Genomic DNA, 15,614 nt, shown 5'->3' with positions numbered 1-15,614 from the left:
TTTTCAAAACCCAAATAAAAACAGGAAAGAATACCAACTTCTTAAGGTAAAAAGAAAAATTACAGTATTAATTCTCATATCTCAATCCTACCTCTGAGTTTATACTGTTCCCCACTGGCAGCATTTACAGTGAAAGTGTGAGAGTCTTCATCACTGGGTGATATTACAGCTCCTGCAAGCTGCAAAGTACCTCTGGGTTTTTGATTTCTAGATTGTTCATTCACAAAGTACTCCAATAGTCCAGCTTCATTATTCAAAACAAAAAACCTATAATGATTAAAAAAAAAAAAGTCATAAATTTTAAACTTTTCCTCTACCCAAACTAAAGAAAACTAAATTTCTATCACTTTGGGGGTTCTGCTACTAAAACATTAAAGTTCAGAAAGTACTTGGAACTAAGATTACTTTCCAGAAACTGACAACCTCCAGATGGGTTCCTAGGCCCGATAAGTCCTAGAATCCAGAGGGGCCAGTCTCTCCAAGAACATCAACTAGTTCCCATATTATCGACACCCTTTTCCATCAGGAAAAAGTTAGAATGAGCATAGACCAAATATACCTAAAGACTGGGAGAAGGATCAAAGGAGATGGAGGAGTTATAACAGAGAAGGTAGGATTTAACAAATGAGAAAGACTGCTGAATCACATTGATACTTCTTTCAGCTTCCAGTGTCTTGGAGTAGCTAGAAGGAAAAAACTGAAATTGTGGAACTGTAACCCATAGCAAACTTCAAAATCTGTTTTATAACTAATTGTTAAAATGTACTTCGAAATTTACTGCTTCTTTGTATATATATCTCACAATAAAAAATGTTAAAAAAAAAAAAAAAGTAGTTGGAGACACTGTTCAATTTCCTAACCATGTGGATTACTGAAAAAAATGAATGAGTTTAATGAAATCTGCAGCTAAGGGGAAAAAAATCTTCAGTTGAGGAAAATGCATTTGATGGGGAGGAAGCATACAAGGTAACGCACAAAAGAAAACAAAGATACAGTATCCTTTCAGAGGAAGACTTCTCTCCAGAATTTATTAATAGGGAGGTAAACTCCCAAAAGGCAAACAGTACTGAGGATTTTTTAATTTAAAATTGACTGGAAACAAATTAAACATTAAGTGTGAGGTTAGCTGAATGCTACATAAGAAATTAATCTGATTCAAGATTTAGTCAATGAAATATACAATGAGTTTCAGGGTAGAAGGATTTTGTGACTATCATTAAATAGGTCACAAAACACTGCTTGTCCTGTTTAAATATGAAAAAGCTGCAACTGGAGATGAAGAAACATAAGGAACTTGAAACTAAATGATGTAATACTGATAGACTCTGGAGGAGAATTTTATGTTCTGATTTGGTTTTAGATTGACTACTGTAGGAAATACATTAATTAAGATCCCAATTTGAGTAAAACAGTAGAAAATTTTTAAAAATTTCAAAAAACTTTCCATTTTAAAAAATGAATTAATATTTGGGTTTGGAACAACTTGGTATTCTGCATGTTAGTGTGTTCTATAATAGAAACTAGTAGACAATTTGGTTCAGCTTAAGTTCTTTGAAGATATTAACTATTTCAAGCAATGGAGCAATCATATCAAACTGCATCAGAGAAAGGAGTTAGGTTTTTACTCAGAAAAAGAATTGACAAGAAGCAAGCCAAAAAACTTGAAAGTGATAGCCTGAGAAAGAAAATGGGAAAGCAAAAGTCTACTGCTTTTTATCATAAATCCTTCCGCATGCTTCTGATTTTTATGAATTATGTTCACATATTTTGATTTAAAGATTAATGCAAAAATTTTTTTGTTTTTATACTTATAATTATTAGTAGGGTTAAACATTTTTTCATGTGTTTACTGACCATGTGTATAGTTCTTAGTGAATTGCCTGTAACATTTTCATTCATTTTAAAAATTTTTGTTCATTTTTAATAGGCTTATCTTTATTTTTCTAAAGGTTCAAAATGTCTAAAATTAAAATTAAAATAAGATAGCCATTGACATATCTTACATTTCTAAAACATATGACCTGCCTTTAATAAAATGCCTACATGAGTCTTCTTCTAAAAATAAAAAATAAAAAACCTGAAGGGGCCAGTTTCATGCTGAAAAGAAAGCAATCTTTTAAATATAGCCACTGAATTGTACCCTTTTAAATAGGTGGCTTATATGGCATATGAGTTATAGCTCAGTAAAACTGGTACAGAAAGAAAGAAGAAGGAAGGAAGATAGGGAGGGAGGAAGTGAAGTCAAACAAACTTAATCTCTTGTCACTGTCCCAAGAAACAAGCAGAAAATGACTGGTCTCTTCTCTTAAAATTAATCAATGCAAAGACAGTTTTGAGTATAACATGTATAGAAATCTAAAACTTGCTATAAATAGAGGTTTCTTATCCCAAAAGCATTAACACAGATTTATAACATGGAAGGCACTCACCTAGATACATAGAGAGTTATGCTGAGGAGAGATTGGTAAAATGATACATATGAGCCAGTAATTGTTATCTTCCCAAATACAGGATGATGGTATGGACCTGCTAGCAATAACAGAGCACTCTGGCTATTTTTCAGTATGCAGAGATTAATCCAAACATTCTCCCCTGATCTTCTATGAACAGGTATTTCACAAGATGTGTGGATTGCAGATAGAGAAACAATCCAGAGTGAGAAACTTAACAAAGGTATTTAGTCCAAAAGGGAATTAGATTTTTAATCTAGGCAATCTTTGGCAGTTGGCCTAAACAACAAACCCAAGTAATGTAGGAAAAAAAGGCAAAGTGTGACCGGCACACCTAGATCAACATAAAATTCACCCAAAATCTTTAAGTACTGATACCGGCAGAATTATTTATTTCTGCAATTTCAAAATAACAAAGGATGCCAATTTGGGAAAATGAATAATCCTTAGGACAGCCCACACCCTAGAGTGAAGTATCATCAAATGCAACTTTAGCTTTAAAAATATTCTCAATATATCTCATGATGACGAAAAATAAACTTTAGTGAAGATTCTGGATGGAAAGGCAACCATGTTCTTTGTTCACACTATCCCAAGGCTTTAATGCTCAGTGTGTACAAAACTTCTAAGTCACAAAGGAAGGATATTTCACTTTCAGGAATTAGAGCTGAAAGTAGAGGGATGAGGTCAAGGAGGAGGGTTTGTTATTGAGTACTTTCCCAGGGCACTACATTCCAGAGTAAGCATTTCTTCATAGAGTGTGCTCATGCTGGATTTCCCCAAGCTGCTCTAAGTTGTCCCTAGTCAAAACAGAAACAGATTGCAGGGGAACCTTCTTGAGTATCTAGCACAGGTGCAATGCTTTTGTTACTTAAGCTTCACCTGCACCATACAGACAAAAATAGCTTAATGAGCCAAGGAGGCTGAGCAATGAAGCCTAGTACCCTTCAAAATGGTCTCTACTTTTCTTTTCCTCTTTAATCATTAAATCTACACGATCCATGCCAAGGACCAATATACCTATGCTGTGCCACAAGACCACCAGCTAGATTGATAGAAAGTGGAAAAGGGACGTTTTTGCTAAAGTGGGCCTGCAGCAATCAGGTTGGCAAGCAAGTTGGTAAAGGATTCTGCATCCTCAGTAGGAAACAGGGACTGGTTGTCTTCATCCCCATTCTTTCTGGTGTAGCTAAAACCGCCTCTTATAGAGCTGAAATGAGGAAGTCAGCAGAAGCAATGACCCCTGCCTATCCTAAGAGTTCTCTTGGATCTGCTAAACAAACACCCCAGGCAACCAGTGGCTCAATGGATCTTTTTTTGGAAGAAGGGGACACCCATCCCTTCTTCCTATCTTAAGTTGCCACTGAACTGAAACACCATCTTTAACATATATTAAATTTTATGTAAGTGGGTCTGCTTTTTTGACTTCCTTACTTTGTTCCATATGCAAGACTTTCTCAATAATGTTATGTGAAGTTGTTGAATGTTGAAGGAAAAAAGCTAACATATTTCCCTTTTAAGAAAAGCAAACAGTGGTAAAAGCAAGGTGCAAAAAAATATATTTTAATTAATGTTCTGTATAGCATTAAAATGCATAAGCTTTCAAAAATTTGCATAAAAACCAAGGTCATAAAATACACATTGAAAAGGCTTTCTTGTGCCTTTTTAAATATTTTTATTTATATATTTTTATTTTTTTCTCTGCTTTTTTATAAAAGATAAGAACTCTGGAGAATTGCCCTTTTCACCTCAACAGGAATGAGTCTTTCCAAGTTTTCATATCCAGATTTAACCTCCCAAAAGACTTCCAACTTCCTGCAGGTCATCCTTATTTGAACTCCCTAAAGTTACTTCAAATTATATATGGTCCAATTTTTTTTCCCTTTTAAACAATTACATTTTAAATTAGTGCTTCTACTATTTTTTTAAGTGTCAGATATCTTTCTTTCATATGCTATGTCCCATTTTTCAGTTGCATAATGTAGGAGGGTAAATTCAGGTGGCTATTATTCCATTATGGCCAAATGATATGTGAATTAGGAACAGAATGATAAAACAGAAAAAACACAGACTTTGGAGTCAAAACTACCTACCTGCCTTCAAATTCTTTTTTTATCACTTAAAAAAAAGTTGAATTCCATCCAGCCCACAAATACCAATTCTACAAAGTATTTGAGATAGCTGCCTTTGTTAATGACTACTTGTGTAACGCTGTGTTGGTTATTTAACCTCTCCAAGGTCCCAGAGAAACTTTGAGAATCTGGCACAAAACAGGCACCTAACACAAATGTACTTCCTGTCTCCAAACTCCAATGTCTCGCCACCTAAGGGTATAACTTCTCCAGGTATAAAAATCCCAAGGCAGGTAAATGAGTGACTGTAAGCCTAAATTGAAATTCTGAGGTATCTGGAGGCTGCCATTGGGCAGATGGCAACTCTTTACTTCCCCTTTAAGGAGAAAAAAAGCCACCAAACGTTCAAAAAACTTGAAGAACTCAATAAATCTTTCCTAGAAGGGTCCCCAGTCATGTTTATACTGAAGTAAAATCAGAATACAAAATTAAGTCCCACTTTTCTGTTCTCTTAGGAGAAAGCCATGTGACATAAAACAATCACTTACCTGTACTGCCACCCAGTGACAAGGTTGGTGTACTTCATTAAATACCCATACACATTTTCCATGTGATCACTGTTTGAAAAAGAACAGAAAGAACCAAAGTCACTGAAAATTAGAAGAAATGTCAGGCAGCTAATTATACAATTTTGAAAATTGCTGTAGATACAGGTATATTTTCTATTAACGGATCAAACTCTCTTGAGAAGTAAAATTTATAGGTTAACATATAAAGTGGCATTTAATCCTCTAAATTTCATATCCAATTCAAAATAAGTTGTAATCCAATATAAATTATTATATTATGAATACTCCAAATACAAATATCATATTATATAAATATAAAACAAATATTCTATAAGTATAAATGTTATATTAGTGTTATAATTTATTCAATATTGAAGCAATGAAATCCAATTTTCTGGTTCTAAAAAATACTTTTAAAGGGCCTCTAGATCACATGGTGCCTCCTTGCCTGGTGGTACACACAAGGTGTGTCTGATTCCCTGCCTCTAAAATGACAATCCTGTTTTTAATGAGAGTGTAATACTTCACTATTAGACCCCCACCTCAAATAGGCATGTGGCAAAGGGTTCTCTATAAGTCTTAGCTGTGGAAAAATTTTATTTCGCACCTATATCATTAACCTTATACTACAGTGGAGTTTCTTTACTCAGTGACCACTTTTTTCTTTAATTCCACATGTTCTGTTATATTACAGAAGTTCATAGAAAATGCAATACCTCATTATTACTTCTCCAATATTTTAAGGTTCCCTTACATTTATGAAAAGATAAAAGCTAAACTTACATTGAACCGCCTTTTCCACATGTGAACTTCATTTTTTTTAATTTTGTAATTTATATTAAGAATTCCTTTTAAACTCACTTTACTGTGAACTTTGAACTGTACACCATAAAATGCCATTGGAAATGAAATAAAGACTTTCTCTACCGTCCATATATCACAAGGCATATTTAGTGAAACTTCAGCTGACCAGCATTCAGGAAACAATGTGTCTGGCAACTGTGGCACACAATGAATAGAATAAAGTTCAAAAAATGTTTAGATTGAGCTAAATGATAAACATAAAGAGCTGAAGATAAAAACACTATCTCAGTAAAACAAAATGACCAATTAGACTGTAAGATTCCAAGTAGGTCTTACTAGAAAGTGAACAGGACCTTAGAAATAAACTTGATGTTTGGTGCCTTTCCAATCTCAATTCTTCAAAAGGCTTAAAAATAAGGATCAAATTGAAAATAAAGAATTGATCCCACGACTTAGTGTATGTTATTTTATTTTTTTTCTCGATTTTTCTTCCATTTCATATTCATCAAGCAACATTACACCATTCCATTTATTTAGGTCTTCCATGATTTCTTTTAGTAATTTCTTACAGTTTCCTGTGTATAGGTCTTTTGTATCCTTAGTTGAACTTATTCCTAAATATTGATTTTTTTGGTTGCTATTGTAAATGGAATTTTTTCCTTGATTTCCTCTTTAGATTGCTCATTATAGTGTATAGAAACACTATTGATTTTGGGGTATTGTTCTTGTACCCTGCCACTTTGCCATACTTATTTATTAGCTCTAGTAGCTTTGCTGAAGATTTTTCAGGATTTTTGACACATAGTACCATGTCATCTGCAATTAGTGAGAGTTTTACTTCTTCCTTTTCAATTTGGATACCTTTCATTTCTTTTTCTTGCTTAATTACTCTGGTTAGAAATTCTAGCACAATGTTGAATAACAATGGTGACAATGGGCATCCTTGTCTTGTTCATGATCTCAGAGGGAAAGCTTTCATTCTTTCCCACTGAGGATGATGTTAGCTGTGAGTTTTTCATATATTTCCTTTATCATGTTGAGGAAGCTTCCTTCTATCCCTATGCTTTGAAGTGTTTTCATCAAAAAGAGATGTTGAATTTTGTCAAATGCCTTTTTTCTGCATCAATCAAGATGATCATGTGGTTTTTCTGCTTTGATTTGTTGATAGTGTGTATTACATTAACTGATTTTCTTATGTGGATAAAAAAATATATCCACGCATACCTAGAATAAATCTCATTTGGTCATGGTATATAATTCTTTTAATGTGCTGTTAGATTCAATTTGCAAGTACTTTGTTGAGGATCTTTGCATCTATATTCATTACAGAGATTGGTCTGTAATTTTCCTTTCTTGTAGCATCTTTGTCTGGCTTTATATTAGGGTGATGTTGGCTTCATAAAATAAGTTAGGTAGCTCTCTTTAATTTTGTAATTTACATTAAGAATTCCTTTTAAACTCACTTTACTGTGAACTTTGAACTGATATTCAATATCAGATATTCAGATATTGAATATTCAGTGAATCAGATATTCACTGATTTCTTTTGTAATTTCTTCCTTGAACCACTGGTTGTTTAAGAGTGTGTTGTTTAGCCAAAAAATATTTGTGAATTTTCTGGCCCGCTGCCTGTTACTGATTTCCAACTTCATTGCATTATGATCCACCAAAGTGTTTTATATGACCTTTGTCTTTTTAACTTTATTGAGACTTTCTTTGTGACCCAGTACATGGTCAATTTTATGGAAGAGTTTGAACAGGATTGGTACTAATTCTTTCTTGAATGCTGGGCAGAATTCAAATGTGAAGCCATCTGGTCCTGGACTTTTGTTTTTGTAGAGCTTTTTGATGACCAAATCAATCCCTTTATTTGTGATTGGTTTGTGGAGGTTATTTATTCCTTATCAAGTCAATGTTGGTTGTTCATGCCTTTCTAGGAAGTTGTCCATTTCATTTCCATTGTCTAGTTTATTAGCATATAGTTGCTCACAGTATCCTCTCATTACCTCCTTTATTTCTGCGGGGTCAGTAGTTACGCCCCCTCTTCCATTTCTGATTTTATTTATTTTCATCCTCTCTCTTTTTCTTTTTGTCAACCTAGCTATGGGTCTGTCAATTTTATTAATTTTCTCAAAGAACCAACTTTTGTTTGTTTTTCCTCAATTGTTTTCATGTTTTCAATTTCATTTACTTCTGCTCTAATCTTCTTTATTTCTTTCCTTTTGTTTGCTTTGGGATTAGTTTGTTGTTCTTTCTCTAGTTCTTCCAAGTGAACAGTTAATTCCTTGATTTTTGGTCTTTCTTCTTTTTTAATATAGGCATTTAAGGAATAAATTTCCCTCTTAATTTCCCACTACCTTTGCTGCATCCCATAACCTTCAATATATTGTGTTTTCACTTTCATCTGCGTAGAGATATTCACTGATTTCTTTTGTAATTTCTTCCTTGAACCACTGGTTGTTTAAGAGTGTGTTGTTTAGCCTAAATATATTTGTGAATTTTCTGGCCCTCTGTCTGTTACTGATTTCCAACTTCATTGCACTATGATCCACCAAAGTGTTTTATATGACCTTTGTCTTTTTAAATTTATTGAGACTTTCTTTGTGACCCAGTACATGGTCTATCCTTGAGAATGATCCATCAGCACTTGAGAAAAATATGTATCCTGCTGTTGTAGATGCAATGTTCTATAAATGTCTGTTAGGTCTAGTTGATTTATTGAATTATTCAAAATCTGTTTCCTTATTGATCTTCTGTCTAGATGTCCTATCCATTGATGAGAGTAGGGAATTGAAATCTCCAACTATTATGGTAGAGATGTCTACTTCTCCCTTCAGTGATGTCAGTGCTTGCCTCATGTATCTTGGAGTAGTCTGGCTCAGTGCATATATATTTGTTGTCTTCTTGTTGAATTGTTTCTTTTATTTATACATAGTATCCTTCTGTGTCTAATTGTTTTACATTTGAAGTTTAATTTGTCAGATATTAGTATAGCTATCCTTGATGTTTTCTGGTTGTTGTTTCCATGAAATATTTTTTCCCAACCTTTCACATTCAACCTATTTTTGTCCTCGGTCTAAAGTGAGTCTCCTGTAGACAGCATATAGATGGATCTTGTTTTTTAATCCACTCTGCCAGTTTATTTCTTTTGATTGGGGAGTTTAATTCATTAACATTTAATGTCATTACTGTAAAATCAATACTTTCTTCTACCATTTTGTCTTTCAGATTTTATACATCATATCTTTTTCTCTTTTTATCTTTACTGATAGTCTTCATTTCTACACTCTTCTCCAGATCTCTCTCTGCTGCCTTTTCCTATCTGCCTTTGTAGTCACAAATTCTCAGTGACTGCATGTCTGAAAATATTTTAATCTCCCCCTCATTTTTTTAAAAATGTATGATGGTCTTTATTTACAATTGTATTGGCAAAAAGGAAGAGGGAAATGTTTAAAGCGGTTCAGCACAGCGCATTGTAGCTTATCCCATCAGCTTAAAAAAGTTCTATTTTAACTGTACAAAGATATAACACTGAATCTGCATATGCAGTTTCCTTTACGAAATACAGTGCTCTTATTTTACAGTCTTTTTTAATATATAAATACACAGGAAATTAAATTACTCATTAAAAACTGAATTAAATGAGGAGTACTTTAAATTTATGTTGTTCCTTGTAATAACACATGCCCAATGAAGAGTAAATTGGAAACACAACTATACGTTTCACTTAAATGCAGTTACAACAATCATTTCCTCCAAAAAACATTATGTTTCAATTTATCATGAATACTCTGATCTTACTACGAGATGTAGTCAAAATCAGAAGAGAAGATGTAGGGAAAACATTCCTTTTTTGGAGAAGCATAAGCCCTCCAGAATCTGCATGGGAAATAAACATCCTGTTGAAGAATTCTAGGTGGAAAAAAATTAATGTAGTCAATTTCAACTCATGTAGAGCTGAAAATTTTTTCGTTGACTTATTTGGTTTCATTCTTCTAAATCAAGTGTGTTTAATTCTTCTTTGAGTTCACCCAAATCTTCCCCAGTAAAAGTATTTTCAGAAACAGGAACAGCATCAATTGCTCCATTTTCCTGTCCTTCTCCTTCATTGTCCTCCTCCAAATCACTTCTTTCAGCCTTACCACCAGAAGCTTCATTTAATTTGTTTTCATCTTTTGCTGAAGTATATATTCTGAATCTTTCAAGACTGGCTACAGTAAAACCTGTCTCATATACATCTCTTGGGATGTACAGGCTTAAATTTATATCATTCATGTTATAGGATCATCAACCTCAGCACCACCTGATCCCTGGACATAATGTGTATCATCTGCTTTCTCAACGTTATCAACCAGTTCAGGATGGAATTCAAATGCTTCACGACCACTGATCATTACTCCTTTCCCAGCTTTGAAATCTGCTTTCGTTCTTTCCATATCTGGCTCAAGTTTATCAATCTTTTCTTGTCTTTTCCTTTTCTTCCACGCAAGCAACGATTCTAGAGTGATTTTGGTAACATCTGGTCCTAGGGCAGAGCCCTCTCTTTCAATTAGATCTTCTAATTAAATTTCATCTTCTTTCTTTTTATCTTTTTTTCAACACAAATCCAGGAGGAAGTGCACGATGATACATGCAAGTATCACCACTTCCAGGACATATCCAAAACCAGCCATGCTTGTTGTTTTCATCAGCTTCAAGGAAGTTTTTGACTTTTTTCTTTTCTGCCTCACCATGCTTCCTATTCACTACTTCTAGCTTTTTCTCACCCAATTATCCATGGTATCTTTCTCAAACTCTTCATCTCTTACATCAATGTAAACACTTCGCTTTTCACATTTTCTCTCCAGTCATCATGAGAGAACTTAGACTTATCTCCTTTAGCACACTGCCCTTGCTTGAAAAATGCACATAAAACATAATTGGGATCTGCACCTTTACTTATTTTTTGAGAAGCAACTATAGGTTTGAACAGTTCATTTAGCTCCTGAAATTCTTTCTTCATGTCATCTTTCTTTAATTTCTTTTCAGCTTCACTTCGCGCAACCTGACATGGATTTTGTTGACCAAATTTAATTTGATGGATGACAGCCTTGATAAACTTCTGTTGCTTTGCTCCTTTCTTATTTTTCAGAGCAAAAGTTTTGTCTTCTATAATCTTCTCCTTTTTCTGCTAGCATTTTTGCTGCCGGCCTGAGCCTGTTTTGGGGGGCAGGGGTATTAGGGAAACAGGTGGCACTGGCCCGGCGGCAGGAGGAAGAAAAAGACCAGGGACAACTTCACTGCTGCATAGCGTGGAAGGTGAGTCACTCACTCCTCCACCTTGTTTTTGAAGAACAGTTTTGCTGGACATAGAATTCCTGGTTGGTAGTTTTTCTCCTTTAGAATTTTAAAATATATCATACCACTGCCTCTCACCCTTATGGCTTCTAGGGCTGAGAAAATCTACACACAGTCTTACTGGGCTTCCCTTGTATGTGATGGATTGCTTTTCTCTTACTGCTTTCAAAATTCTCTCTTTGTCTTTGACATTTGACAATTTGATTAGTAAGTGTTGTAGAATAGGTCTATTTGGATCTATTCTGTTTAGGTATGCTGAACTTTTTGGATCTGTAATTTTATGTCTTTCATTAAGAGATGGGAAATTTTCAGTGATTATGTCCTCCATTAGCCTTTCTCCACCTTTTCCCTTCTCTTCTCCTTCTGTGCCACCCACAACATATATATTCATGCGCTCACAATATCATCACATAAATGTGTATTCTTCGCCATAATCATTTTAAGAACATCTGCATGACTCCAGAAAAAGAAATAAAAAAGAAAAAATTAAAAAAAAACATATATCCCATACCCTTTACCCCTCCCTCTCACTGACCACTACTATTGAAATCTACCCAATTTTTTTTTACCCCTTATCCTCCATCCCCTGTATTTATTTATTTTTTTAATCCTTATTTGTTTTTACTTATCTGTTCATACCCTGGATAAAAGGATCATCAGCCACAAGGTTTTCACAATCACACAGTCACATTGTCAAAGCTATTCAGCTAAAAAATCGTCTTCAAGAATCAAGGCTACTTAAATACTGTTCTACAGTTTCAGGTACTTCCCTCTAACCACTCCAATACACCAGAGACTAAAAAGGGGTATCTATATAATGCATAAGAATAACTTCTCAACTCTGTTTGAAATCTGCAGCCACTGAAACTGTGTCTCATTTCTCTCTTCCCCCTTTTGGTCAAGAAGGCTTTCTCAATCCCATGATGCCAGGTACCAGCTCATCCCCTGAAGTCATGTCCCACACTGCCAGGGAGATTTATACCCCTTGGAGTCATGTCTCAAGTAGGTAGGAGGGCAGTGAGTTCACCTGAAGAATGGACCCGATTAAACAAACGGGAAACTACAAATGTTGGAGAGAATGTGAAAAAATAGAAACACATTCACTGCTGGCAGAAGTTTAAAATGATACAACTGCTATGGAAGAGAGTTTGGTAGTTCCTCAAAAAACTAAATATTGAGTTGCCCTATGACCCTGCAATTCCGCTACTCCTTATATATCTAGATCTGAGGGCAGGGACATGAACAGACATTTATGCACCGATGTTCATAGCACCATAATATGCAATTGCAAAGAGATGGAAACAATCCAAGTGTCCATCAACCAATGAATGGATAAACAAAATGTGTAATATATACACAATAGAATATTATGCAGCAGTAAGAAGGAATAAAGTCCTAAACACAATACTGATGAACCTTGAGGACATAATGCTGAGTGAACTAAGGCAGACACAAAAGGACAGATAGGTGAATTCACTAATATGAACTAACCGGAATATGTAAACTGTCATAAAATGTAAAATATAGGTTGCCAAGAGATAGACTGAAGCTACAGAATGGTGAGCTGTTGCCTATTACATACAGAATTTTTAAGGAGATTCAACTTAAATTTTGGAAATGGACAGAGGTGAGAGTAGCTTGTTATTGATATTATAAATAATAGTGCTGAACCATAGGTAAATTTAGTTGAAAAGGTTTGTTTAGAATCATATTATGTAACCAGAAGAAAAGCTAGAGATTTAAGTATGGGACTGTGTAACAGTGAACCTTGAGGTGGAGGTTTTTTAAAAATAACACCACAAATATAATATGTTCTTTCATCAAAAAGTTAATAATAGACTGGTATATGGAAAAAAGTACCTATTGCAAGCTATGGACTATAGTTAACAGTAATATCCTGACATCCTATCATAAACAATAGTAAGTGTACCACACCAATCAATACTAGTAGTCAGTAATAGGGTGGGATAAGTGGTATGGGGTGTTTTGGGTTTTCTTTTTCAGTCTATCTGTTATTTTTCTTCTTGGAGGAATAAAAATGGTTTAAAATTGAATGCAATGATGATTGCACAAATGGGTGATGACAATGTGTAACAACGATTGTACACCTTGAATGAATTATACAGTATGTGATTATATCTCGATAAAATGTCCAGAAAAAAATATCCTTTGAGAAAAAAAATTACAAGCATGTAATATGTTTTATATTTTATATTTTTATATTAAGATCAAAAATACTCAAAATTGTAACTATGGTTATCAATGAAAAGAGCGACTATAGGTGGTTTTACTTAACTCCCTGTGCTGGTTTGAAAGGAAGTATACCCCCTAAGAAAAGCCATGCTTTGATATAAATCCTGTTTCTTAAAGGTAGAATAATCCCTATTCAATACTGTATATTTGAAACTTTAATGAGATCATCTCCCTGGATGATGTGATTTAGTCAAGAATGGTTGTTAAACTGGATTAGGGGATGACATGTCTCCACCCATTTGAGTGGGTCTTGATTAGTTTCTGAAGTCCTATAAAAGAGGAAACATTTTGGAGAATGAGAGGTTCAGAGAGAGCAACACTACGAAGCAGAGAGTCCACCAGCCAGCGACCTTTAGAGATGAAGAAGGAAAACGCCTCCCGGGGAGCTTCATGAAACCGGAAGCCAGGAGAGAAAGATAGCAGATGATGCCGTACCTGCCATGTGCCCTTACAGCCAAGAGAGAAGCCCTGACTGTGTTCACCATGTGCCTTCTCACTTGAGAAAGAAACCCTGAACTTCATTGGCCTTCTTGAACCAAGGTATCTTTTCCAGGATGCCTTTGATTGGACATTTCTACAAACTTGTTGTAATTGGGACATTTTCTCAGCCTTAGAACTGTAAACCAGCAACTCATTAAATTCCCCTTGTTAAAAGCCATTCCGTCTCTGGTATACTGCATTCCAGCAGCTAGCAAACTAGAACAGATTTTGGTAGGGAGAGTGGGGTGCTGCTGCTGCAGTTTGCAAATACCAAACATGTTGGAACAGCTTTTTAAATGGATAAAGATTAGAATCTGGAAGAGTTGTGAGAAGCTTGATAGAGAAGGCCTAGAATGCTTGGAGAGACTGTTGGTAGAAATGTAGACTCTAAAGATACCTCTGATGAGGCCTTAGACAGAAATGAGGCATGTGTTATTAGAGACTGGAAGGTAGGCGATCCTTGTTTTAAAATGGCAGATAATCTGGCAAAATTGACTAGTGGCTTTGGCTGGAAGGCAGATTTTAAAAGCCATGAACTTGGGTATTTAGCAGAAGAGATCTCCAAATTGAATGTCAAAAGCGCAGCCTCGTTTCTCCTCACAGCTTATAGTGAAATGCGACAGGAAAGAGATAAGCTGAAAACTGAACTCTTGAGTAAAAAGAAACCAGAAATTGAGGTCCTGGAAAATTCTGGGCCTACAGAAAGGGAGACCCCAGAGTATAGTGCCCTGTGTGTGGATTTAGCCAAATGTGGAACCAGCCAGCCATTTCAGAGAAAATCAGGATTGGACATGGAGTTATCTAGGAAAGATCTGTGGAAACTTCTTATGTCTGATGGGCATGATCCAACACTACTGCATAGAAAGTTGACGAGAGTGCTGTGGGATCTGTATAAACAGAGCCACTGCCAGTCTGGATTGAGGGGTTCAGAGAAGGTACACACTGGAGGAAAACTAACTTCACAGGCAAAACCATGGAGGCTGGAGTCTGAAGTCAAAAAGCCTCAGGCCAGGAGAGTGGACCCACCCAAGCCCATGGAGAGCGTGAGTTTGCCCCAAAGGCAGAGGATGGGCCTTCCACCTCATTGCAGTGGAAGAGTCATGCCACCTCAGGCTTCGGAGAAGGTGAAGCACATTCCTTGGGGTTTGGGGAGAGCCTGGCTGCCACCACATGGAGGAGTTGAGCGTGTGCCCCAGAGACGGCAGAGAGCCTGGGTGCGGCCCCAATGCTTGGAGAGGGTGGAGCCGAGAGAAAGGTGGTTTCCCCAATATCCCCCAAGGTTGTATTCAGAGAGAGGCAGGTCTCTGTGTAGGCCCTTGGAAAGGGTGGGACTGCCACTTTCAGAAGCCCTGAGGATTAATGGCTCTCAGACTTCGAAATCTAATGGACTTTGCCCTGCAGGTTTTCGAAACTGTATGGGTCCGGTGACCCCTGTGTTCCTTCCTCCCTGTGGAAATGTGTATATGTATCCTATGAATGTTCCTCCCTTGTATGTTGGCAGCAAATAACTTGTTACGAGTTTTCAAAGGTCCAGAGCAAATGGAGAGAATTTTGCCTTAGGACAGATCATGCCTGTAACTGACTTGATGAGATCTTATACTGTCTCTAATTTTGTACTTCATTGTATTGCTACTGAAAGGTTTAAGGAT

General features: G+C 35.8%; 1 protein-coding gene and 1 pseudogene across 2 annotated transcripts in view; both read right to left on the bottom strand.

The window, feature by feature from the left end:
• The window catches only part of OSBPL11 (oxysterol binding protein like 11), a 137,749-nt gene that overhangs the window by 98,009 nt on the left and 24,126 nt on the right, over positions 1-15,614 (bottom strand). For both annotated transcript variants that reach the window (XM_077118059.1, XM_077118060.1), the window contains exons 2-3: positions 5,071-5,139; positions 92-267 (exon numbers count right to left, since the gene is read on the bottom strand). In XM_077118059.1, coding sequence (XP_076974174.1) covers positions 92-267; positions 5,071-5,139 — 245 coding nt within the window. The remainder of the gene's footprint in view (positions 1-91; positions 268-5,070; positions 5,140-15,614) is intronic.
• LOC143648819 (zinc finger CCCH domain-containing protein 15 pseudogene) lies at positions 5,417-12,187 on the bottom strand (annotated as a pseudogene).

Source organism: Tamandua tetradactyla, chromosome 10 (assembly GCF_023851605.1).
Source record: "Tamandua tetradactyla isolate mTamTet1 chromosome 10, mTamTet1.pri, whole genome shotgun sequence".
Classification (NCBI taxonomy): Eukaryota; Metazoa; Chordata; class Mammalia; order Pilosa; family Myrmecophagidae; genus Tamandua; species Tamandua tetradactyla.
Note: the sequence above shows the minus strand (reverse complement) of the source record. Positions and strands in the feature narration are given on the sequence as shown.